This window comes from Littorina saxatilis, linkage group LG1 (genome assembly GCF_037325665.1).
Source record: "Littorina saxatilis isolate snail1 linkage group LG1, US_GU_Lsax_2.0, whole genome shotgun sequence".
Taxonomy (NCBI): domain Eukaryota; kingdom Metazoa; phylum Mollusca; class Gastropoda; order Littorinimorpha; family Littorinidae; genus Littorina; species Littorina saxatilis.
Genome location: NC_090245.1, coordinates 40,312,302 through 40,336,677, shown reverse-complemented (window position 1 = coordinate 40,336,677; position 24,376 = coordinate 40,312,302). Strand labels below are relative to the sequence as shown.

Below are 24,376 nucleotides of genomic sequence, written 5' to 3'. Positions count from 1 at the left end.
GTGTGTGTTTGTGTGTGTTTGTGTGTGTGTGCACTACTGAGTAGGCACTGGTTTAGGTCCAAGTTCAGGATAAAGATTCAGTATGCTGGATATATATGTTTTGTTTTGTCTGTGATTAAACGGTCAATAGACTTACCAATGTGGTGTTTTAGCTTCAGTGTTGTTTTGATTTATAACTTGCTTTTTCCCGACCTGGGAACCCATACGATTTCGCCGTATTTTGTACGCATGATTGTCGAGAATACGCTCAGTACGGTCAGTGGGAAAAAAATACGACGAGAAAAATTCCTAGACCTTTTCTTCACAAGCCCATCCTGAAGCCGATCCAGTATTTTGGCACATGATTATGTCACTATATTAGCCGCTGTCGAAAAAAATATAATCGGATCGTGTCAATCAATCAAAACAACCAGGCAAACGAAAGTACGGTATTTGGCGAAATCGGCTCCGAGAATAAACAAGTGAAACAAAGAAGAAAAGCGAAAAAGTTTGAAGAAAAATATCACACACACAATTTGTAACCAACACACACATGTAGTCCCGCCCGGAATAAGCTTTTTTGGGATGATTTACGACTTTTGCGCACATTTCGAGCAGACGAAAACACAACATGGTGGCTCTCGCTCCTCCAACTATCGCGAGACACAAAAAAACGAAATCTCGCGCGCGCGAGATCCTGATACATCCGGTGTTTCTGTACGCTTGTCACGACGACTTGTTGACAAACGAAGATTTGTGAATAAATGAGAAAAGCGCCGAGTCTTGAGTAGAGAGCTAATAAAGTACTGGTAATCGCTAATTGAGCGAAATGAAAATCCGCGGCGACTTCCATTGGGTGAATGCTATTCAAGTTTAGGTAACGTTTTAGCCGCATCTTTTTATAAGCCGCAATGTGATTTTTTTTTTTTTTTAAAGTCGCGGCTTGTAGTCCGTCAAATACGGTACAGTTTTTGTCAGTAAAAATTGAAAAAAGCATTTGTTTTAAATGTATAGGTAAACTTAATTAACGGTGTGACGGACGCGCATGAGGCATGTTTTAATCATGGATGTGCAAACGCTGTGTGGAGTACGCTCATTTTTTTGAAAATACACCAAGTTTGTTTGAGAATACTCCAAGTGCAAAACAGGGGTTCCCAGGTCTGTTTTTCAAGTCATTTCTCAACTGACAATTGCACTTCACTGATGTGTTTTCTTTTCTTACTTTGCAGACCTGGAAAGCTTTTTTGATCAAGATGGTAAGTTGAAAACTTTGCCTTAGTTGTCATTCGGTTACAGAGTACTCCTTTAAGTTGTACTGCAGTGTACCCCCCCCCCCCCCCCCCCCCCAAACAAAAAGTGTACGACTGTCTGCTTCAGCCTCTCAGGAGATTAAGAATTAAGTAGATGTTGGGCCAGCCTGCATATTGTTTTTTGTTTGTTTGTATGTGTGTGTGTGTGTGTGCTTGCTTGCTTGCTTGCTTGCTTGCTTTACATTGCACAATTTCTTTTTGTTCATATGTTTGACTGTTGATACATGTAATTTATTTACTGTACCTATTGTTACTTTTTAGTTGTCATGAGATAAGGATACGGGAAGAGTGAAAGAATTAAAGTAATATATATCTGAGAGTTATCAGTTTTAGAAGCTAGTAGGCAACACAAAGTCCACAACACAATTAATACAGAAGGTTTGGAACAGGCCAATCATTTCAGGTAATAGGGGAGTGGCAAGTATACAGTGAACGGCAGAGTATAAAGAATTCTGTCGGCATAAAAACGCAAACTGAATTTCCCCATTGGAAGAAGGAGTTCAGAGTCAAGTCATCAGAAAAATGGAAATAGAAATCTTTATATTTAAAGGTGAACAAAATTTCTTTATTTGAGTTAAAACTTACTCTCTGTTCCTTCTTCACATGTTATTGATAGTCAGTGCCACCATGGTGGTGGGAAATGTTACAAATTATCTTGGAATCAAAAAGGGAGTTTGTTATCAAATTTGGTTATGAAACATGGTCAAATACCCCCACCCAGCAGGCAGTGTGTTAAGCTTTTTCGTTGTGTTTTTGTGTTCTCATTCCTCAGACAAGAAATGTAAGCTTCTCTTGCGTTGTCTCAGTTTGCTTGGATACCAGCAAAGGAGAATTGTAGAAACAGCAGTAAAAGAAATAAACACACCAGAAACAAAATCGGTTTAGCCCTTAAAAGATGGAAATGGGACACAACCTTTAAACAGGAGTTCAGTACAAGTAAAACATTTGATAAGATTATAGTCCTTGCTCGCATTTCTTGATCTCTGTTTTTCAGCACTACAACAGCCGCTGATGAGGCTGAGTCCTCCACCCACAGAACACGATTACTTCTACAACTTGGACGAATCTGAAGGAGTGTGCGATATGTTCGACGTCTTTCCCATGACCATGTGATCCACCAGAGCATTGTGACAATCTGCGAACGGGGTAACGCCTGCTAGAGGTAGATGTTGATATTGGAAAACAAAAGACTGACTCTGACGCACAGGCTAACACAAAAATTGTCAATAGACAAAATCAGAGGGTTGGTCTTTGTTTAGGCGACCGCAGGGATGACAGTTTGTGTGTGGAAATAAGGAATTCCTGTACTAAGCAATGGTTTTGCAGATGGATTTGCTGTTTTTTCAAACCATTAGTTGACAAGCAAAACTTAAAATTGGTCACATGGTTTCAAAGCAAGTTTTCCTGATTTTGAAAGTCTCAGCTTTCACGCCTTCAAAAGGGAGTTGTTCTGGGGGGGATTGTTCTGTGTGTCAGAAAGTGGTGCTGACTGCAAAAGCATTTCGGTGAAAATGGCAAAAACCTTGCGAACTTGTGTGACTTAGACGGGGCAGCAGCAGCCAAGAAACTTGTCCACACAGGGAAGCTGAAGAAAAGATTTATGCTGCATGTGGTACCTGAATTTTGTTGGGAAATGTTATTTTGAAGAGACATGCAAAATGGATATGATCTGGAAATGTTGAGAACGGCCATGCATAAAGCAGCGGTTCATGAGTGAATGAAACTGAAAGCTGAAAATCTGTTGAAACTTGAATGGATAACATCCCATTATGATCACCTGTGAGATTGTGTTTTTCATGGAACAGTTTGGAAAAAGTTGGATCTGTGCTTTCTGATATTGTGTGCTTCACTTGTTTCTTTTATCCCCCACCTAAAAAATAGATGTGGCACAGACATTGTAATATTGCAGGAATGAGGTGAAAAAGGGTTCTGATTTAAACATGAAATACATTTGTAGCTGTCTTTTTAAGATTTATAGGTAGTGACAGTGGTATTTCAAATAACTTTGCCTTTGGCACAGGGATTTATACACAATAAAAATGAAGGGGGGGGGGGGGGGGGGGATGGGTGTTCAATTACAAAACATGTACATTTTGTACAGAATATTGCTGGAGAGCAGACACACTAGTTGCTGCACCTGTACATGTGTATATTTGATACTGTATAGTTTTCTTGCATGGGTTATTGTTGTGAAATGATGAAATCTTATGCTCTTGTGATTTTGTACAAAAACAGTTCAGAGAAATCACATATCGCTGTCTCTTACCTAGAGAAAATGTAGAGAAAATGTATATTGAACATGAATATGCAGCTTCTAGGTACATGTACACATTCCTTCTCGTGTAAGCGATCACGTTCACCACCACCTACCTGTTGAGACCTTGACACAGGATAACATCTTTCAACTTAGACATGTGCCCAAACTCACTGTTGAGACCTTGACACAGGATAACAACATCTTTCAACTTAGACACGTGCCCAAGCTCAACAGCCTGGCTGCTTCCTATGCAAAGTTAGAAATTCTGGAATTTCAATTTTTGTAAGTGAATCTACTTAAGTAATTCAGCAAAGCTTTCCCGCTCTGAGCACAAAGCAGCCAGGCTGTTAAATGTTGGTGTATGTCCCAGTAAGATGGTGTTTTTATTGTATAATTATGAAAGCCCTGTGGTGGTAAACATGATTGTGTAAGCAGGAAGGACGTATCTTTAACCCTGTCCATTTGCATTGTATGTGAAGAGGAGAGCATGTGTGATTGCTTATAAAGATTTCATGCCGTGCGGCTTCATGGTTCATTCTAAATGTATCAAAGAATGGCGTGGTTGGTTTATAAATTACCATAGAAACGTTAGAGAAGCAAATATTCATGTTGTTGAAATGAGGTAGTCTGTGTGTGCATTTCACACACTTGAAACATTTTCTTGTATTAGATACTGATAGACAATATGATAATGAAGAAAAGAGAAAGCTGTGTGACAGTGTCTGTGTGTGTGTGTGACAGTGTGTGTGTTTGCAGTCTTGATATTTGGCTGCTAAATCTAACCTCATATTTTGTGTTCATGTCAAAGTAAACTTTGTGCTACATTAGTATTTGTTCTTATAAATGGAGCTGTTAGATTAAGTTAAAATGTCAAAGTTGTCTGCAAGAAGCATTCAGTAATTCGCAGAATGTGACGCAGAAAGCAGATTTGGTCCCAGCCCTAGCTGTTGACTGCATTTTGACTCAGAGAAGTGAATTCACAGCATCACAACACCCCCCCCCCCCCCTCATTTGCTTGACTATTTTTTATGTTTGTTTGTTTTGTTCTCACTGCCTGGTATTTTATTTTCCTTGGTATTTGAACAACTATAAAATCTTGGCAGAAATGGGTTTTTTTTGGTGGCAAAAACATTAAAGCGGTTGAAAAGTCGGGCAGAATGACAGAAATAGCAATGAAAATTAAAGGCGGAAAGTTAACTTGCTCAATAAAACGCCTTGTGTAGTAGAAATAGGGTGATGAGACAAAATAAAAATGAAAATGGGAGAAAAACCAATAAGCTGGCACTTAGAATTTTTATTGTGTCATCTCCTTGCTTTCTGCATGTTTACACTGCACTGGAAACAGAAAAGATAGGAGAGAAAAATCTGTGTATGATACATTTGTGATACCCTGGGACCAAATTCTTCTTTGAAAGAATCTCACCGACACCTGTAATTTGAAGATTTAGATATATATTCCTGTGATTTCTCGATTTCTCAGATTTGTTTTCAAAGTGCATACAATTGAAAAAAGCATGCCTCTTGGTAAAGAGCAAGGGAATGTGGAAATGTAGCTTGCACATGTTTTGGTTACACTGTTGTATTTGATGGTGCTTTTGCTCACAGTGTGTTGGTTTGAATGCATATACTTGTTTAAAGGAGAGTTGAATGTAAACAGTGTTTTGAAAAGGAAAGCAGTGCGCGGAAGATTTGACAGAAAAGGAAAGGATTTGGTTTGCAGTGTGTTTGTGTGTGTGTGTGTGTGTGTGCTGTTGGTTGTTCAGTGGTTATTCTGGTGTTCACACAGTTTGAACTCATAACTTTTTAATTTTGTTGTTAACCTTTTTGTTTCATGTATGTAGTTCATGCTCACAGATTTAATTGCTTGTAAAGGTTAATTCTATCATTTATTCTCAATGTTTAGAATGGTTTTTTTCTTCTCTTATTTGTTTAACTTTAAGTTATATTTCTGATATTTCTAAGTAAAATTCAGTCAAATGACGTTCATGGTAATAAAAAGTCTTCATTGCCCATGCTAAGGTATAGAGGCTATCTGTAGATCCATTATATGATGCTTGCTGAATTTAAATGTACATCAAACTGTACATAAGCCACAGCTTCTTGTATGAATTGTGTTTTTATAGAACCACTGCCTTTGAATTGGTATGTATATATATATATATATATATATATATATATCAGTGGAATCCCTTTTTCAGACCGTGAAAAATTGTGCCTTCAAACAGAGGAAGTAATACAATGGAGGTCAATTGATAAACATTAAATTTACAGAAGCTATGAACTAAAATTAGGGTCGGGGGGGGGGGGGGGGGGGGGGCTTGGCTTAGGTTGGAGGGGTCTTGAAAGGGGGTTCCACTTGACTGCAATGACAAATTACAGGACAGGTGTCTTCTATATCTATCACTGTACTGTCTTGATTTGATGCGTTATTCTTACTTTGTAATCATTTTGGTGCTGACTCTTCAGTGCTTCCAAATGCAGGTGATAAAGACAATTGTAGGCTGTAGAGTATTTCTTTCATTATTTTTTTCATTCTACTTGCTGCTGCTGCTTGGTGAGGAAGCTGAATGTACACAATAATTGCTAACAGCGTTTAAAGTCGAACATCGCACTTGTTAGTTACTGGCTAGTGATGTTTACATTTTGGGCTGTTGGTCCAGACTATGTGGGTACTGAGCAGATTATTTCGCTTATGTACAGCCCTGTATCCCTGTACAGTGTCTGTACATTCAGTACTTTTTGAGCTGGGTTACCACAAACCTGGGTCCAGGGCTGAGATGCACAAAGCGAAACTTGATGCCACACGAATAGGTGGTACGCAGCCGTGAGGTCGGATTGGTTGAAATTGAGATTTGTTTTGATTTCAACCAATCAGCTTGTTCCCACCGAGTTAAATAACACCCAGTTTAGCTTTGTGCACCTCAGCCCTCGACCACTTTGCATTCAGAAGCTCAGAATTTACAAACTAAGACAGATCAAATGAATGGGTTTTTTGTATGTTGTTCAGCATTCGATGCTCTAGTGCATGATGTAAAAAATATTATTCTAATATTCCTGATTTCGTTGTACGCTTTTACATTTCCTACAACTTGATCAGTATCCTTTTTTTAATCTCTACATTTTCACAGACAGGCCTTTGTTTCTTTTTTTTTTTACTTGGAAAGGATTTCAAGAACAGCCATTTCAGAGTGACTTTGTTCTATACAAACTACAATGGTTAAGAATTACTTGGAAACGTGCATACCACATTGTAAATGAGTTGAAGTGAAATTTTTAGTTGGGTGTAGATATGATCTCCAATGAGAATCTATTAATATATAAATAATGATGATGTACATGACTGGCACTTAGAGAAGTGATCTGTTTGAAGGATGTAAAATTCTCTTCAATCACAAAAATGTCTTTGTTCAGAAGTTGGCATCCACCCTTCACAACAGAATTCTAAAATCAAACAAAAAATGTTCTCTTTTTTTCTGCTGTTCATGGTTATACATGTCAGAATGCAACCTTGTGAAACTTGTACACTTTGCATGTTGTGCAGTGAGTAGGATGAATCATGTGAAATGAATTGTTCTGTAGTTGAACGGCAACATGTTAACACTTGAATAAACCAAATAATTGTTTGTATGCCTCGTGTTTTGTGTAGATAGCATGCCGTCATGCTCATAAGAACAAGAGGCGAAGCCATCAAGGCTCACGTAAGAAATCGACAAACAGTAACACAAACTCAATCACTCCGTCACACATACACACACACACACACACACACACAGAAAGAGCATAGGTGAAACTGTGCAAGAAAGCGAGACACTAGATCTAGATCTGTCTGTCTGCATGTAGCCTACTTACAGGGACACGACTGCCAACAGAGTCTCGGCCCGCTCAAAATAATAATGACCGAGACTTTCAGTACTTCCTTCGCGTGACGTCTAACTCTCTTACGTCATAATGTGACGTCAATGTAATGTGACGTCTTCAAATGTTAGAGTTTCTACCACAGACATACACACGCACAAACACACACGCACACACACACGCACGCACAGACAGACAAAGTTACGATCGCATAGGCTACACTTACGTGAGCCAAAAATTCCTAACTCGATCAGTGTTGGGCATTTCTGCTGTGAGACTACAGGGGAAGCTACTGGAAGGGTACCTATCATGTGTTAAAGTACAAACTCTCAGACCATCAGAAATTGTTGTCACGGTTACGTTAGCAAAACTGCCGTTCTTGTTTCTGAGTTAGGCACTTTTCAGCAGAGGCTGCTGCTTTCATACAAGAAGACTTGTTTGGTGTGCAAAAGCTTATTTGGGTTGTTCAGCAGTTGTGCAGATTGAACACGTTGCTGCCAGCTCTTATTCGATTCCGCAATCAACCGCTTGTGATAGGCAGTTTGCAACTTACATGTATTACTAAAATAAGATGGGCAGATTGTTCAGAAATTGTAAAAGGTTTTCTCAAAACACTAAAAAAATGACATAGGCAATTATCTTACGAGCGTGACGATGCAGTGTCTGTGTGGGTGTGTGTCTGTGACTGTGCAACAGGGGAATGGGCCAGGTTCAGTGTAGTTCCCATGTTGAACACCATAAGACCATTCACTCTGTTTTCTTTAAGATAAACTGATTTTATTCTTCACAGCAGTTAGTACATCTTGCAACAGATGTCTGGACATTGAACTTTTGTGACTAAAGGAGGATACAACATAAACTCGGTTTTTGCTACATATCCACATTGTGCCACAAAAAGTATGTAAACATACAAGAGTGTTCAAGAGCCCATTTTTAACATCCAGCAGTTTTATACCATACATTTTAATCTCTTGGTGGTCTCTTGCTTGGCAAGGATACACAGCAGTGTCTCTGACATTCAAAATCTGTTACATCACTATGCGTTTTCCTGCTGCGTATATTTTTGTTGTTAAAGAATTGTTCCCTGCACAGACTGCTGCTGTCATTTTGAACTTTTTATGCAACAAAATCTCAAGTCTCGGAATTTCACAAAAAACACTGACCCATAAACATTTTCAGTTTTATAAACAAGAAATAAACATGATGTATTGCGCCGTCGACTTTGCTATTACTTAAATATGTTCAGCCTTTTTTCAATTCCCATGCCTGTACATTACATTCACTGTTTTTAAGATATCAACACATAACAATGTCCATTACATTATTTAAAAGCTCCACTCTGCTTTCCAATTCCAGTGGAAAAAAAATTGTCATTGAATAATTAAATTTGACTTTACTGGTGCCCAGCTACCTTTGCAAAATCATCACTTCATGTCCAGCATGAAGTTCTTGGCTTTTTGTTCTGGCCACATAATTTGCACAAATTATTTAGAACAAATTATAAAATTGTCCTCTTTTAATCAGTGATTTGTGTGTTCATCAGCAAAAACTTACCATTAAGAAAGACGTTAGCATATCCTGTACATTTTGGATTAAACAGATGTAATTTTGAAATTTATTTCATAAGCAAGCTGTGCCCACCAGCTTTAAAACAGGAACAAGTAGAATCAGTTATATCAGATCTAGAACATACATAAACACAACAATTATATGCAACTTTTTTTTTTTTTAAATGATACAGAGGTGCAATATACAAAATTATTGAGTAAATATTGCACAGTTAGAACAAATCATGAAAATATTGTCACAAGAAAAAAGAAAACCATGCAGAAAAAAGCCTGAATTGAGGACGGATACCAATCTTTTCACTATAAAACAAAGATCACAATAAAATGAGGTCAAACACTTTTGATTATTTCATCAATACCTGATTATCAGGTTTTTGAGTAATAGACACAACACAAACAATCTTTGAGATACGAAATAAAGAAATTCATTAAGTGCTTCCCACAACACTAAATGATTATAAAATCAGCAGTTATTTTATTTTAAAGTTGAGTTTTTGTGCAGTAGCATAGATTGTCACAAACAAAACATCATTGTGACATTTTATTTCTATGAGAACTTTTAAAATTACAATTCTTCTGAAAAAAGTTTCCTTCTGGCAAAATGTAATACAATGTACATTCTTTGTTTTACATTTTAGATCACAATTAACAGTGGACTTAGTGTTTTAATACAAATAGATGTTATGCATTAGTTTTGGACAATGCCAAGTTCAAAAGACTAGACCATTATTTCTCTTAGATTCAAATTTCAACCACAACAAATTATATGTTAGTCTAAGTTTTCAACATATCAGATCATTACATTGTATTCAAATCTGAAAACAGTGTTAAAATAACTGAAGGAGCTTTATGTACACAACACATATTGTGACAGTGGTAAGATTTCCGGAGTAACACAACCATTGCAATAAAAATATAGTATGAGGCACAATGTTTCAAAAACCATTGAAATGTTCTCAGCCAGCAGAATCACAGTACAAGTCATGAAAAACATTGTGTAAAAGTATCAGCAGAATAGACACAGCTCTGGACGGAACAAGGATACACTATAGCTTGGGTTTCAGAATCAACCTTTTCATGGACGGATGGTTCAATGAAATAATTAACAGATATCAACGAATGAAGGACACATTGTTTTGTTGACAGGAGAGCAGGAAAACTTGGATGGAGTGCAATTTCTTTAACATTGGCAAAGCAAGCGTTTGTTAACATTTTGACGCAGTGCAATTTCTTCAAATTTGGTAAAGCAAATGTTTGTCAAAACTTGGACAGAGTGCAATTTCTTAAAAATTGGCAAAGCAAGCATTTGCCATACATAAGTATTAAGTATCTCTTTTTCTCCATTTTTGCCCCTAAAGTGTGCAGTTTGGATATACATGTAATACAATTCAACTACTTCAGGTAATAAATGCAGCAAATGCTTAATCTCTATTTAAAGCTCCTTTGCTATTAACTACTCATTGCTTTTAAGTGTTGATTAATCTGCTTTTATTGCACATTCAAACTGGCCATGTTCTTCACACAAAAAGAAGATATATATACCTACAACTACTTCAAGTTATAATGGGACTAGTAATATAATTCTGTTACCAGTTGAAAAATATAAGACATTTGATTATCAGTTTTTATGTTCTCCTTCAAAGGATAAATGCACTGAATTTTACAGAGAAATGTTAGAATTTATTCTCAGACAGACTTTTTCTATATTCAAGGTGATGATGATATCGAACAATCTCATTAGAATATTACTTAACTACAGAGATACTGATTTTCTGCATCTATCTTCGCACACACAAAAAGATGTACAAAAAGTCACAAACTGAGCTTTTTGTGGTACAGTTTTGTCATGTTCATGTTATACTTCAGCAGCTTTGAAACAGGTTTGTTTCCTAACTTTGTTTCAGAGTGGATACATGAGAAATATCACCAAGGAATGAGCAAGTTTAACCCTTTGGTAATTAACTGACTTTATTGCAAACATGAAATTACCAACATAACATAGTTCCAACATCTCTTTGAGAACTTAGTTAAACAATTACATGTATGAAATAAGTACAAGTAGTTTGCATCAATTCGTGAATACAACAAATCTTAGTTTTTGCAAAAATGACAAATGTTTATATGTTCATATAATAAAGCAATAAAACCACACAGTGTTCTTTTTAAAACTGAGGCAAAATTAATTCTTGGTTTCAAGAATGTTTGTGCGTGAACTAATTACAAATATACATATTTTATATCAAACTAATACATAACAAATCCTAAATAAAAACTTGCTAATTTGTATAAATAATTTTACATGTTTCCTTTACTTTTTTGTACACATCATTGCTCCTTCCCACATTACATATTAAAATAGTTACAAAGAAAATCAGCAGAACATACTTAAATGTACATTTATTTCTTGCATAAGTCTTCAAAAATTTTACTTTTCAACAGCATGATTCAGCAAATGTATATATTTCAAAATGAAACTAGCAACAGCTTTGTTGCAATAAGAATTTGCAATTTAATCCCCAAAAAATAAAAAAATAACATGTGCACTCCTCATTATAGCTTATCCAATTATCACAGTATGCCATTTTTACATCCACAGGAATGACGCTTACGACTGGTTATCCGCCTGTCCGCTTGTCGGTCGATCAGTATGTCCTGGGATTGCTTGCAACAAAACTTGGGCGTGTTATCATTGTGTTTGTCAGCCTGTCCGCTTGCTGGTCAGTGTGTCCGTAGATCACATGATAGTGCAGGTACTGCTACCCTCCTTCGGCTTCCCCCCTCCATTGGTGACCGTGCCATGGTTGTGGTGACCTTGCGCCTGCTGTGTAGTCGAGTCATGGAAACAAAAAGAAAGATAAGTAAACATAATAATAAGGGTATTTATATGGCGCAAATCCTAACATAGTTTTAAACGCCATACAATAAGAAGAAAAACAAACAAGTTTTAACACATTTTTTTTTAAAGTTTACGATTGCAGTCAAATTTCTTTGCTTTTAATCAGCACAATCCTTACTAAAAATGAAAATATTTAACTGCTGTAAAGAACGCATATTACTCATGCATGCAACTGCTAAATAAAACTTTCATTTTAAACAAACAAAACAAATGTGTCTTTATAATTATCTGTTATATTTATCATCACTAAAAACAGTATATATCTCTAAAGCTTAATGTTTTTAATTGCATTCATTTGTAAAATAAATAATACAAGTACATAATACTTCAAAACAAAATTCCATGAGGAGAATAATTAATCTTCATTTGGATCAATTACCTATATATTTTTCTTTGATTTTAATCCCACAACTGAATATTTTCAAAGCTCATTCATTTAACACTCTTCAGAACATTGACTTTATCAAGTATGTTGCACTCATCTATAAAAAAAAAAAATTACAGTAAGAGTAATAATTACCAATTAATACATTATGTACCTTTATAAAATAACAGAACAAGTAGCTTAACTGGTAAAACACATAAAAACATTCTTTTTTAAATTTGTATTTTAAGGGAAAGCAGTGGGCTGAAATAAACACCTGAGTGTTACAGATGTGTGTGTTAGAATAAGTGACAATATTAATGTGACAATAATGTTAAAAACATAGAAATGCAAACTTCCACAAAGAGAAACATTTAAATTGTATGTACTTCAAAGAATCAGAATTAACAAGACACATTTCAAGTTGCAAACAAACAACATCCCAGCTAAAGCTTTTGAAGCAATTTTTAAAGCTGCAATATAGCACGAACAAAACGGAAAAGAAGAAGGAATTCATAGAATAAATCGGCCATACAAAATTTTAAGCAGAAAACACTCGCAGTTCTTCAATATAAGCTAAGGAGACCTGTACGGTACTTGAACTTTACCTTCATCCACACTGAACAAAAACAAAAACAGAAGTGTACAAATTATAACCCAGGCTGAATAAGAGAATTTCAAACTTCACCGAGCACCTCAAACACTAATTGTCCCAGGTTACAGAGGCCAGAAAAAAACTTGGTTGATTATGAAATGTATGCTGTAGAATAGACCATGTTTGGAAATAACTCTCGTCGGGTTTGTATGGGCTGTGAAAGAATGAATGCTCTTGCTTTTATTAAGGCAAACTTTCCCATGTGACATTGTAGGCCAGTCACTAGAGAGGGGTATGTCTGAAACAAGTGAACAGGGAGCACATGTGGAAAGTTTGCCTCAATGAAAGCAAGGGTATTCACTCTTTCACAACCAAACCCGACAGTTATTTCCGGAGTTCGTCTATTGATTCCCTTTGCTGGGATAAGAAATCAAGGATTACTATCACTGGACTATCACATACTAAGATAGGAATTAAAATGAGGGTGTTTTTTTTCCCTGAGAATTGTAATTGATATTTTTGTACACCATCAACAAACTGTCATTACATTTGGTTTCACAGTTAAGTGAAACAGTTACGAAAAACATAGTGTAACATTTTAAATCACATCTTCTCTTCTTTTATATGATAGTGGATGAAGCAAATGTTAAATGAATTTGATGTATCCTCTAATTCGCAAGATGTCAACAAGAAGAAAGTTTGACAAATTTGACAGAAAGAAGCTGATTTCTTTTCAAAGCTTCCTGCAAGGCTCCCAGGCATACACAATGAGCTGGCTTAGCTTGTACTTACACCACAGCTAAGAAAATCTCAAATGATTATGATTTGCCCTTTGCCAAACATATGTTTTTTGCGATCAATGAAGTGGAGGAGAAATTTTGTGTAAAGAGAGAATGCTAGCAATTAGAACAGAGAGAACAATAGAGAAAGTTCAGTTCTCTTAGTCATGAACCAAGAACACTGAGGTAAGCCGAAAAGCTAATAACAGACAAGCAGAAAGTTTGCATTTGATGAAAACAGATGACAGCTAAATGATTTATTGAACTGCATAGCCATGCACTGTTTTAGTGTGGTAGTACTTTTCATGATTTGTAAGTAGACATTATTATCATGCACATGCTTTCTGTTAACATAAACATGGAATCTGAAACTTCATGCAAAATGTCATGCAAATCTCATGCAAGGCATCATTCAATAAAGATTAAAAAGTCATGCATTTTCCTTTTTGTTTAAAAAGCATGCAAAGTGACTCAACATGCAAACTAAACCATGCACTGTGAAACATCCAAGAAACACAACAAAAACATTAAAACTCAAATACACAAAACCGGTGATCTGAAACCCAAACCAAACAAAAATAAAACTCATGTTCAATGTAAAACTTCAAAGAAAGGGGAAAAAAATCAAAATCAGTTAAAAGTGACGATAGATGGACAGCACATGCGTTGCATTGCACAAATCACCAAAAGGTGGAGAGGGTGGGAGGGTATAGCAAACTCACAACATCAAAGCTAATGCTCGCAACGACGCTGCTTACTGCTTCAGCTTGCTTTTTCTGCGAGACCAGAGTCTCGATGGGGAAATGATGATTGGCCACACGTTCCCGTGGCACGATACCATTATGTTTTTCAGCCTCCGCGGCTAGCGAACCCTCCTCTTCCCCAAAGACAAACAAGGACACGGTGTCCCCGTCCCCTGTCTTTCCGTTGCTCATAGGCTGCTCCTGTTCGAGAGACAAAGGGACACTGGGGAATCAGAACAGAAGGGAAAAAACAGAACTGAGAAAAAGACACTGGGCCTCATCAATCTATTGCCGACGACTTGACATCCAGAAGTCAGGACAGATCGATGCTGTGTACGCTGAAAACCCTCAGGAAAACCCAGAAACCATACAATTTCCCTTACTTATCTGGCTGAAGGTTCACCTGTGCTTCACCTCAGCTTCCTCTTGGCTCTGAGTGACCATGTATACCCATGCACAAAAGAAATGCAACCTTTTTTGATTGTTTAAGTTCAATCATGCTGGAACAGATTTAATTAAATCCAGACCAAACACAAAACAGTATTTTTAGACATTCTAAAGAAGAATTTTCAGGGATATCTTTGCAATCAAGTTGATGCCAGTGCCAATGAGGCCATGGCAAAGCATTGCCAACTGAAAACGTTTTTTTTTCTTTCATTTTTCAAATTAATGTTTGCATTTCTTTTGAGAGTAAGTTGGTATATGATTGTTAATAATGGTGAGATTACAGTGGTACTTACCTTCACTGCTACCTGTCTTTGCTATAAATGATTCATGAACACTCGTACATGCAATCTCTGTGTAAGTATATACATAATAAATGAGTAGTAAAAAAAAAATACAACAGCAAATAAACAGATAAACAAACAATTATTTGAACACACAAGCAAACACAAAAACAAACAATTCAGGAAACACACTATTTAACAAACACCAATGTAAAAACAACAACAAATGAATGAATAAATTCATAAACAAATAGGTAATTAAGGAACACTTGTTATGTTACAGCTAAAAAAAATCAAAATGATGTCACATATAAAACCAAGTTTATTTTGTTTAAAAAAAAAATTCACCCGTTGTGTGAATATTCAATGGGAAGAAGAATGGAAAAGAGAGATAAATCAATCTGATTTTTTACCGAAATTTAAAAACCAGTTCCAGAAATCCTAGTTATCATACACATTATTTACATCTTTCTACAATAAGGACCCAAAGTATGACACCTCAGAACTAAATATGCAAGAAAAACAAAGAAGGAAGATGGAAAAACCCACTGCCATGATGTTGAAGTGCTACTTAATTATGCTTTCTTCCTGTCGTTCAAAAAGCACACACTACCATACAAGCACAACTGTCCTCAAGGTATATCATACACAATACAAAATATTCTAACAGAGAAGAACTCAGTCAGCATCCCCACAAAGCACTGCAACACTGCACACTTTTCTCCTGCAAAATTTGCGCAATTCTCCCCACTACAAGAAAATCTTCACAAAAAAGCTATGATTGTTAGTTCCCGGCCCTGTTTGGGAAAGCAAGTGACGGAATGTGTGCATGTAAATATTCAATGCAGCTGTAAACTATACACCTCTAGTACCACACAGGCCAGAGCCAATTGATATGTTCGGATTTCTATACTACCTAAAGCTACTCAATAAGAGGCAAGACATTTTTTTACAGCTGGGCGGAAGCGGAAAGAACAGCCCAGAACAGGGTGCGATGGAGAAATGTCGTCAATGGCCTATGCCCCGCTGGGGGCAAAGGGCCTAAGTAAGTAAGTAATGCTACTCAATAAACTAATTGTTGATATGAAATGTGTCATGGTTACATCATCATTTCAGTTACCAGAGCTGGTGTACAGGTACAAAAGAAAGGGAGCGACAAGTTCTGGAGATGCACATGCATCAACAGATTCTAAGAGGAACTTTACACTCAGGTATATGTGACGTGGGTTGAATATATACTTTCTGTGGGAGACATGCATTATACAGTCCATGCAACATATCTAGAATACAAAATTACAGGGATTTCATACATAACATGCATGGAAAGAAAATAGAAAAACAGCATACACTCTCTCACAAAAAAACCCAGACTATCACTCACAAGAATTACCAACAACCATGAAAATATGCAAAAACACCCATGCCAAGACCACCTGCCAATTACTCCCACAGTTGGAAAGGAACACTGTCCATGCAAACCTTAAAGAGATAAGGCGCCATGCTCTGTTTTTCTTCTTCTAAATTTGGAATTTAACATTTGAAGGAAACATGCAACAACAATAAACTCCCAGGAAGCTGATTTCGACAACAGAAATACATCCTCAAAGAACAAAACAAATAAAAAAAGCTGCAGGAAACACCTCAACAAGAAGGGCAAAGCCCATACGACTCACATGCTTGACCTTGACCTTTAACTAAACCTAGCAATGACATCATACACTAAGAACTGCTTTACACATTTTTCCTACCAAAATACATGTGCCCAAGGTCAAGGTCATCCAAGGTCATGCAACACAAAGCTGTTAATTCAAGACATAGGAAGTACAATGGTGCTTATTGGCTCTTTCTACCATGAGATATGGTCACTTTTAGTGGTTCACTACCTTATTTTGGTCACATTTCATAAGGGTCAAAGTGACCTTGACCTTGATCATATGTGACCAAATGTGTCTCATGATGAAAGCATAACATGTGCCCCACATAATTTTTAAGTTTGAAACAGTTATCTTCCATAGTTCAGGGTCAAGGTCACTTCAAAATATGTATACAATCCAACTTTGAAGAGCTGTGACCTTGACCTTGAAGCAAGGTAAACCAAACTGGTATCAAAAGATGGGGCTTACTTTGCCCTATATATCATATATAGGTGAGGTATTCAATCTCAAAAACTTCAGAGAAAATGGGAAAAATGTGAAAAATAGCTGTTTTTTAGACAACATTTATGGCCCCTGCGACCTTGACCTTGAAGCAAGGTCAAGATGCTATGTATGTTTTTTGGGGCCTTGTCATCATACACCATCTTGCCAAATTTGGTACTGATAGACTGAATAGTGTCCAAGAAATATCCAACGTTAAAGTTTTCCGGACGGACGGACGGACGGACGACTCGGGTGAGTACATAGACTCACTTTTGCTTCGCATGTGAGTCAAAAATCAGTCTGACTATTCAAAATCACTTAAAGTCCCCTCAAAGCATACAGCGCTTGATTCCAAAGATTTTGAAACTTCAATTTTTTTCACAACTCAAAAATCTATCACCAGATCTTTAAAAAAAAAAAAAAGATTACATTTTTGTTAGCTATAACTTGTTTCAGTAATTGACACAACTTTACACCATTACATTGGGACACACCACCAGCAAAGGTAAAAGAAAAAGACAAATAAAAAAGAAATACAGCTGAGCTGTAAGACCTCGTCAAGTTGAATTATAACCAAAGTAGTCCAAAGTACATTCTCCCCCAAACGACCACACAAAACTGCTGAAATAAAACTGCACAGATCAAACCCAAAAAACACTAACACACACACACACACACAAACAAGGAACAAAACAATTAGTAGAAGCACATTAAAAAGGTAGAATGGTGCAAAGTTTAACTGCTGCACCATTACAAGTTGGTTTTTTTCTGAAGAGAGCAAAGAGCAAAAAGAAGCCCACTGTACAATTCAAAAGGTGAATGAGTGGTTTGAGTCTTACGCTCGTGTTTGAGTTTGAGTTAGTGACTTGCGGGGTCACTCGCTTTTCACGCACAGCTTTTTGTGCCTTTAACACCTGAAAACAATTAGAAGCCATGGAAAGATTAGTCCTCTTTAGTTCTCAACTCAAAGGGTGTTTCAATTCAGCAAAAAATGGCTTTCATGCGCAAGCACAATTCGACTTTGATGAAACATTCTGAAGACTGCTTCATTTCTCATGTCCTAGAATAAAGTGGATGGTAATTGTAAATCAAAACAAACAAAGGAAACACGCACACATAAGCCAATTACGCATTGCAAACAATATATTTAGGGGGAGGGGTCAAACAAAAAATGCCAAGAAAACAGAACAAATAGGGCAAAATGGAGAGCTATGTTACACAAATAAAATAACACAACATAAAGACTGAACAAAAACACAACTTCGTAAACTTAAATAGACATACAATCATTTTCTTTGAATTCTCTCTCCCTTGCAACTGAATCTACTTCAACACTCTCGGTCTTCCTTCTCGTTTGTTCAAAAATAAGTAGGAAATATTAATATAGGAATGACAATTTTTTAATTCAGAGTTAGAGAGGCCTACCCATTTTGTGTGTGTGTGTGTGTGTGTGTGTGTGTGTGTGTGTGTGTGTGTGTGTGTGTGTGTGTGTGTGTGTCAGTGTTTGCGTGCCTGTGCATGCATGCTTGTGTAATTGCCAGTGGTTATGTATAGAGAAACTCAGGTCCTGATAGTTTTTTCTAAGAAGAAGAGGATGAAATGTTAATGATATATTTATGTGGAAAAGACATGGTTTTGGAACGTACTTTTTCAAGCTCAGTTTATTTTATGATTTATTATTCACTGTTGGTCTTTTTTATCTTGACTTTTTTCTCATCTTCTTTTTTCCGTATATGCACACTGCACTGCATGTCCACAACTGACTATTTTTCTACACAGAAAATTAATATAAAAGGAAGGAGAATCGAGAACCACTAATGTTTGGAACATTATTGGCAAAACAAAGGATCTTCAACCAAGGGCATAAAGTGTTAGTCCACACAAAGTCAAAACTAGGCAAAAAGGTAAGAAAAATCCTACAGATTCTGTTTTAGGATCTGCCTGCTTGAACAGAGTTCAGACATGAAGGGAATTAAACAAGTCAGCTAACGACAGATTAAAAGTTCAAGGTAAAATTACAGGGCAAGAACAGACCCCTATAGATTTCCCAAAATGGCCTGTATGATACTCGAAAGAGAGGTACAGAAATAATGAAATCTCACAAATACTCTATGGTCAGCAGCACTTAAAATTCAATTTATCTCCGACAGTCAGAATACCCCCACCCCCCCAACCGAACATCTGCCACCAAGACTTCAGGAGAATAGACAAGTGACAATTTTCAAATCAAACCAAGCAATTTTCCTGCAGACAGAAACAAATACCAGCGGGAAAAAGTGGTTAATGTAGCTGCTTGAGTTTCAGTCAAGCAGGCTGAAGTAGTGGAAATGATTAACGTTACTCAACACAGTGTGAAGGTTATCTGACAAAAGAAGGATGACATAAGTCATAAGCTTTGTTTCCTTCTTACGTCCGCTTGTCGAGTTCTTTGCAATTGCATAACCTGGAACCATCATAAAACTCATGTGAACTACTGCTAGAATACTGGTCTGCTCAAGTTTATTTCAAGTTCTGAGATTTGCAAGGACAAGATTATAATTTTTATAAAAAAAAATCCCCTCCTCACATTTCATATTTTTTTAATTCTTTTGTTTCATTTAAGTAGAAATTTCATTTTATTCATTAATTTATCTTGTGTGTGTGTGTGTGTGTGTGTTGTTGCTATTGCTCAACCTACACAACTATGCAAAAGACAGAAAGCACAGTGTCTGTTCCCAATTAAAAAAAAATCAAAACACTAGCAAAGTCATCTGTTCCAATCCTTTCCCCCTTGTGAATGGTGAATGTGGTGTTTTTTTGTCTAATAATTAAATGTTCTATAAAGTAACCTATCTCGGTTTGTTTATTCTTTCATCCCTGAATTTTTTTCTGCAACAAACATGTTGTGTTCCTGCATAATTATGTCTTTCATTTAACTTTTTTTTTTTTCCAACAAAAATGTAGCATGTCAATCAAACAAAACAAACTGTAAAAATGGCATGCATCTATTTTGTTGTTGTAGGATTTTGTGGACAGATATGCAGTATGTCCTGCATCCAAGTAAAAGACATTTGTACACCACATTAAAACATACAACCCGAATTTCTACATTGTCTATATCACAACTGACACAGTTCTATATATATATGTATTCAGATTCTACCCTGCACAACACAGCTATACATGACACTTGTATACCCACTGAAGTTCTATCTAAAAGATACCGTCCTACCTGTGTAAACCATCTTGTAAACCACCATGGTTCTGTCAAGGCTTTTTGCATTTCATTTCAATTCATTTATTTTATTTTATTATACCATTGCTTGGAAATCCGGGTCGCTTCCTCCCAGCGGAAAGCTGACAGCAACAACAGTCGCGCTATGTGTAATCAGCCACCTGCACTTACGTCAGAATGACCGAGATCGTTTAGGTGCCACTGAGGTGACACGGGGGTGGGACATGGATACCATCTTTAAGTCTGCACACAAAGTTGATCCTTGCCTGTCCCGGCCTGGATTTGAACCTGTGATCCTAGAATCACAAGTCCAGTGCTCTACCAACGATCGATGTTGAATCGGTCTTGAATGACCCCCTGGGTTCTCAAGACAAGAAATAACAATAAACATCAAAAGATAAAAATGTGTTTGAGTGGAAGCATGCTCGTAGTGCCTGTAAAAGCCTGGAAGGATCTATGATGGCTTTAATGTTGGTTTACATAAGAAGGATTCGGCATCTTCAACACTGATTCAAGGTCCATTATCTGCTAACACTGTGACGCTATACGGCCCATTCAGTCATACCAGAGGAGGAGACAAACGATTCCTTCCTGTCACTTCATCCTGAAACGTGCAGTTCACTTCACGTATCATGCACGTATCAGTCACAAGTACACGTCTTATTCAGGTATCACTGTTTCACTGCTTGTGTCAAATGTCAACGTTAATAATACAAGCAATGTATGTGCATTGAATAACTAGTTTTCTTCAGGTTTCCCTTTCTTTCTGCTTGTGCAAAATGTAAAAAATAAAAGTAAAGGCACTACTTGTACAATACAACACCAGTTTCCTTTTGATTCTAAATTTGTTATCTAATTGTCCCATCGCTTTATCAGAGGTAATGCAAACAAAGGGGGGAATGTAAAAAATAACTTACTAAGAAAGAAAAAAAGGCTTTTCACTTTTACTTTCTCATTGAAATGGTGTTTTTTCTCTCTCCCAAAAATGTCAGTTCAGGTCACACATCAAACAAAACCAGGATAGAAACAGAACAATGCCTCAAAGTTTTCAACTAACAAAAGAAACTTGTGTGTCAGAGACAGAAAGGAGCCATCATTACCTGGTTCAGCAGCTGAACACGAGTTTTCAGACGTGTGCCTGTGCTGTTGGCCACTGCCGAGACGGAGCGGAAGAAGGGAGCAAACTCTTGCTCTTCAGTTGGTTTCTTGGACCACTCGTCGCACAGTTGCTGCAGAAAGACATCGCATTATGTTCACATTTGTTTGCTTCGGTTTCGTTATAAACATTCTAAAGCAGAGTATATGTCTTTTTTTAATGTGGGACTATCATTTCTGTAGCTGTATTGGCAGATACTTTTTTTCCTTTTCCTGCATGCTTGGGTCCATGTTTTCCAAGCCCTGACTTTTGATGTGAACTTGGGATCTTCATTGTACGTATGCAAAACAGAGGTGCTCAGACACTGTATAAGAGTCTGTGCAGAAAGGTGACTCTGAAGAATAAATCCCCATGCAGATAGCAATGTAGAAGTTTTGACACCAATGCGCTACACAGTGAGCTACAATGACGCCCCCCTTCCCAGAACCACACACCTGCTCCATGAAACAACTCTTCCTCACTGTTACGGATGACAAAAACAGCGCTTACTATCATTCTCCTCTCCTTCTGTAGCAGGCGTTCATACTTGCGCTGCATGAGAACAATCTCTGTCTTCAGGTGGGCCTGATCAGCCAGCAAAGGTTCCTGTGAAAAAATGGTGCCCCTGCGACCGTTCTCTGCCACTGTGCTAATCTGCTCCATCTTACGCAGTTCCTGTGATACAATACAATTTAATATCATTATACAATACAATACAATACAATAATACTTTATTATCTCAAAATCTCAAAATAAGAAATTGCTTTGTGGCTGATACTAAACACACTCGAATACAAACAACTATTACACACACACATCAGGGTGCATATACCGATCCCTTCCCAGTAAGAGTTGTGCAAAAACACTTGTATGGCTAAAGAGCTGGCAAGAGGATCCGCTGCTAATTGATACGGCTATTTAGCAAATCAGTTCTGCAGGTTTCTGTTAGAAACCCCTGATACACATACTACTAATCTGAATTGCATGTTTCTAAAAAAGGCCCCATTCTCCCTATATTCTCTTCACAAAAATGGCTCCACTAAAATGTCTGCTTCCTTGTTACTGTTAATTTAACTTAAAACATAAGACGCAAACACTCACCCACACATATGTGCTCCAGCAAGCTTTAACACACACACACACACACACATACACATACACGCGCATGGACACATTTTACTTTCTTTCACATTTAGTATGAACACCAACCTTCGTCGTAAGCTTAGCCAGTTTAGGGTCCCCTTCGATATCCTCCTGTTTTCCGTACACACAGAAAGTGATGCATCCCACGTCGAAGAAGTCAAGGTGTTCCTGTTTGATCTTGTCGATGCCTATGACCCGGGAGTGGTTGAACTCTGGTGACAGACTCCCGGTCACCCATTTGGTTTCTGTATACTCCTTGTCATGCACTATTGGGACTTTGTACTTCACCAGGACGCCTTTGGAGAACCGTGACTTGTGGATTTCTGCTGAGCGTACTGACACCTGGTTTAATCCAAAGAAATTAGAAGCATGGTTCAAAGTCCAATGATGGATTATACAGGAGGTGGTAGATCTTACACAAATAAGTCACATAAGACAGGACAAGACAAGACAAAACAAAACACGACACGACACGACAAGACAAGATACCATACCATAGGATTAGAAAAGACAAGCAAATTTTAACTTTTTGTCCATTTTGATTGTGCATAAACATGGACATTTTTCTTTTTGCACCACATCCCATTAAATGGATCATCTAAAAAATTGATTGACTAAACGACCTCCTGAATTTACTGAGATTTTGTTTGTTTTAATAGAACATTGACAGCGCTTAAAAAATTACAATCCCCCTCCTTCCCCCGAAAGCTAGTATGGTGGCCTGTATGGCGGGGTAAGAATGGTCACACACGTGAAAATAACACTCGTGCAAAAACATGAGTAAACGTGGGAGTTACAGCCCATGGACGAAGAAGAATTTTAAAGACTTTCAAAATCTTTAAAAGGAGGTAGTCTTAAAATGGAGGTAAATTTACAGAGGCTATGAAGAGAAAATCTCAAAAAGCAGGGTCTTAAAAGGGAGGGAGTCTTAAATTGGGGGTCTTAAAACGGGGGTTCCACTGTAATCCCCTTCAGATGGCAATCATTCTCTAACCTTGAAGTGATAAGGACGTCCAAGGAGTTCGCTGGGTTCGTCCACAAAGCTGTCCTCGTCCAGAGACTTGCCAGCCTGGTTGCAGGGCGTGATGTTGACGATGAGATGACCCTCCTCCAGCCCTTTGTAGTCCGTGATGGACAGGCGGTCATCAAAGTCCAGGGCATAGGACAGCGACTGGAGAAACACGCTGGCTGTGCCCACCAGGACGTCTTCTGTGGGCTCCCAGAAAGGGTCTTCTTCTCGCGAGCGGTTGAAGACCTCTTCGCCATCGAGGTACTGCTGGTACATTTCCTGTGAGGAAAGAAATTGTGTGGATGTTAGAGATGAGTTAGGCCTTCCCTGTGAGGAAAGGGATTGTTTAGACAACAAACTACTTTTGGGTATTGAATTTTAACTCATCAAGCGTATTTTTGATCCAACTCATGTGACTGAATCACACACACACACATACACACAAATAAATACACACCAACACACACCATCACACACGCACATACACACACACTATTAATCAACAAAACCAGAACAAACAAGCAAACTAATCAAAAATACAAGTCAAACGAAATTACCTGGATAATGTAGCGCCTGTCGATGAACTTGCCTCGCTCCCACAACCAGGTGTTTCCGTTCAGCAAGTTCTTCATTTTCACCATCACCCTGAAACATGTTCCTCAT

General features: G+C 37.5%; 2 protein-coding genes across 7 annotated transcripts in view; one reads left to right on the top strand and one right to left on the bottom strand.

The window, feature by feature from the left end:
• LOC138969566 (transcription factor E2F5-like) overlaps positions 1-7,169 on the top strand; it is a 41,094-nt gene extending 33,925 nt beyond the window's left edge. The window contains exons 8-9 of the mRNA XM_070342409.1: positions 1,209-1,235; positions 2,284-7,169. Coding sequence (XP_070198510.1) covers positions 1,209-1,235; positions 2,284-2,402 — 146 coding nt within the window. The 3' untranslated portion in view covers positions 2,403-7,169. The remainder of the gene's footprint in view (positions 1-1,208; positions 1,236-2,283) is intronic.
• A 987-nt stretch (positions 7,170-8,156) lies between these two features.
• Positions 8,157-24,376, bottom strand: part of LOC138969484 (kinesin-like protein KIF28) — a 57,835-nt gene continuing 41,615 nt past the window's right edge. For 3 of the 6 annotated variants that reach the window (XM_070342292.1, XM_070342284.1, XM_070342301.1), the window contains 8 exons: positions 24,271-24,358; positions 23,699-23,992; positions 22,771-23,046; positions 22,072-22,236; positions 21,527-21,655; positions 18,052-18,126; positions 14,326-14,547; positions 8,157-11,790 (listed from right to left, as the gene is read on the bottom strand). In XM_070342292.1, the coding sequence (XP_070198393.1) occupies positions 11,704-11,790; positions 14,326-14,547; positions 18,052-18,126; positions 21,527-21,655; positions 22,072-22,236; positions 22,771-23,046; positions 23,699-23,992; positions 24,271-24,358 (1,336 nt within the window). In that variant the 3' untranslated portion in view covers positions 8,157-11,703. The remainder of the gene's footprint in view (positions 11,791-14,325; positions 14,548-18,051; positions 18,127-21,526; positions 21,656-22,071; positions 22,237-22,770; positions 23,047-23,698; positions 23,993-24,270; positions 24,359-24,376) is intronic. The other 3 variants (XM_070342307.1, XM_070342314.1, XM_070342321.1) reach the window with 3 other exon arrangements.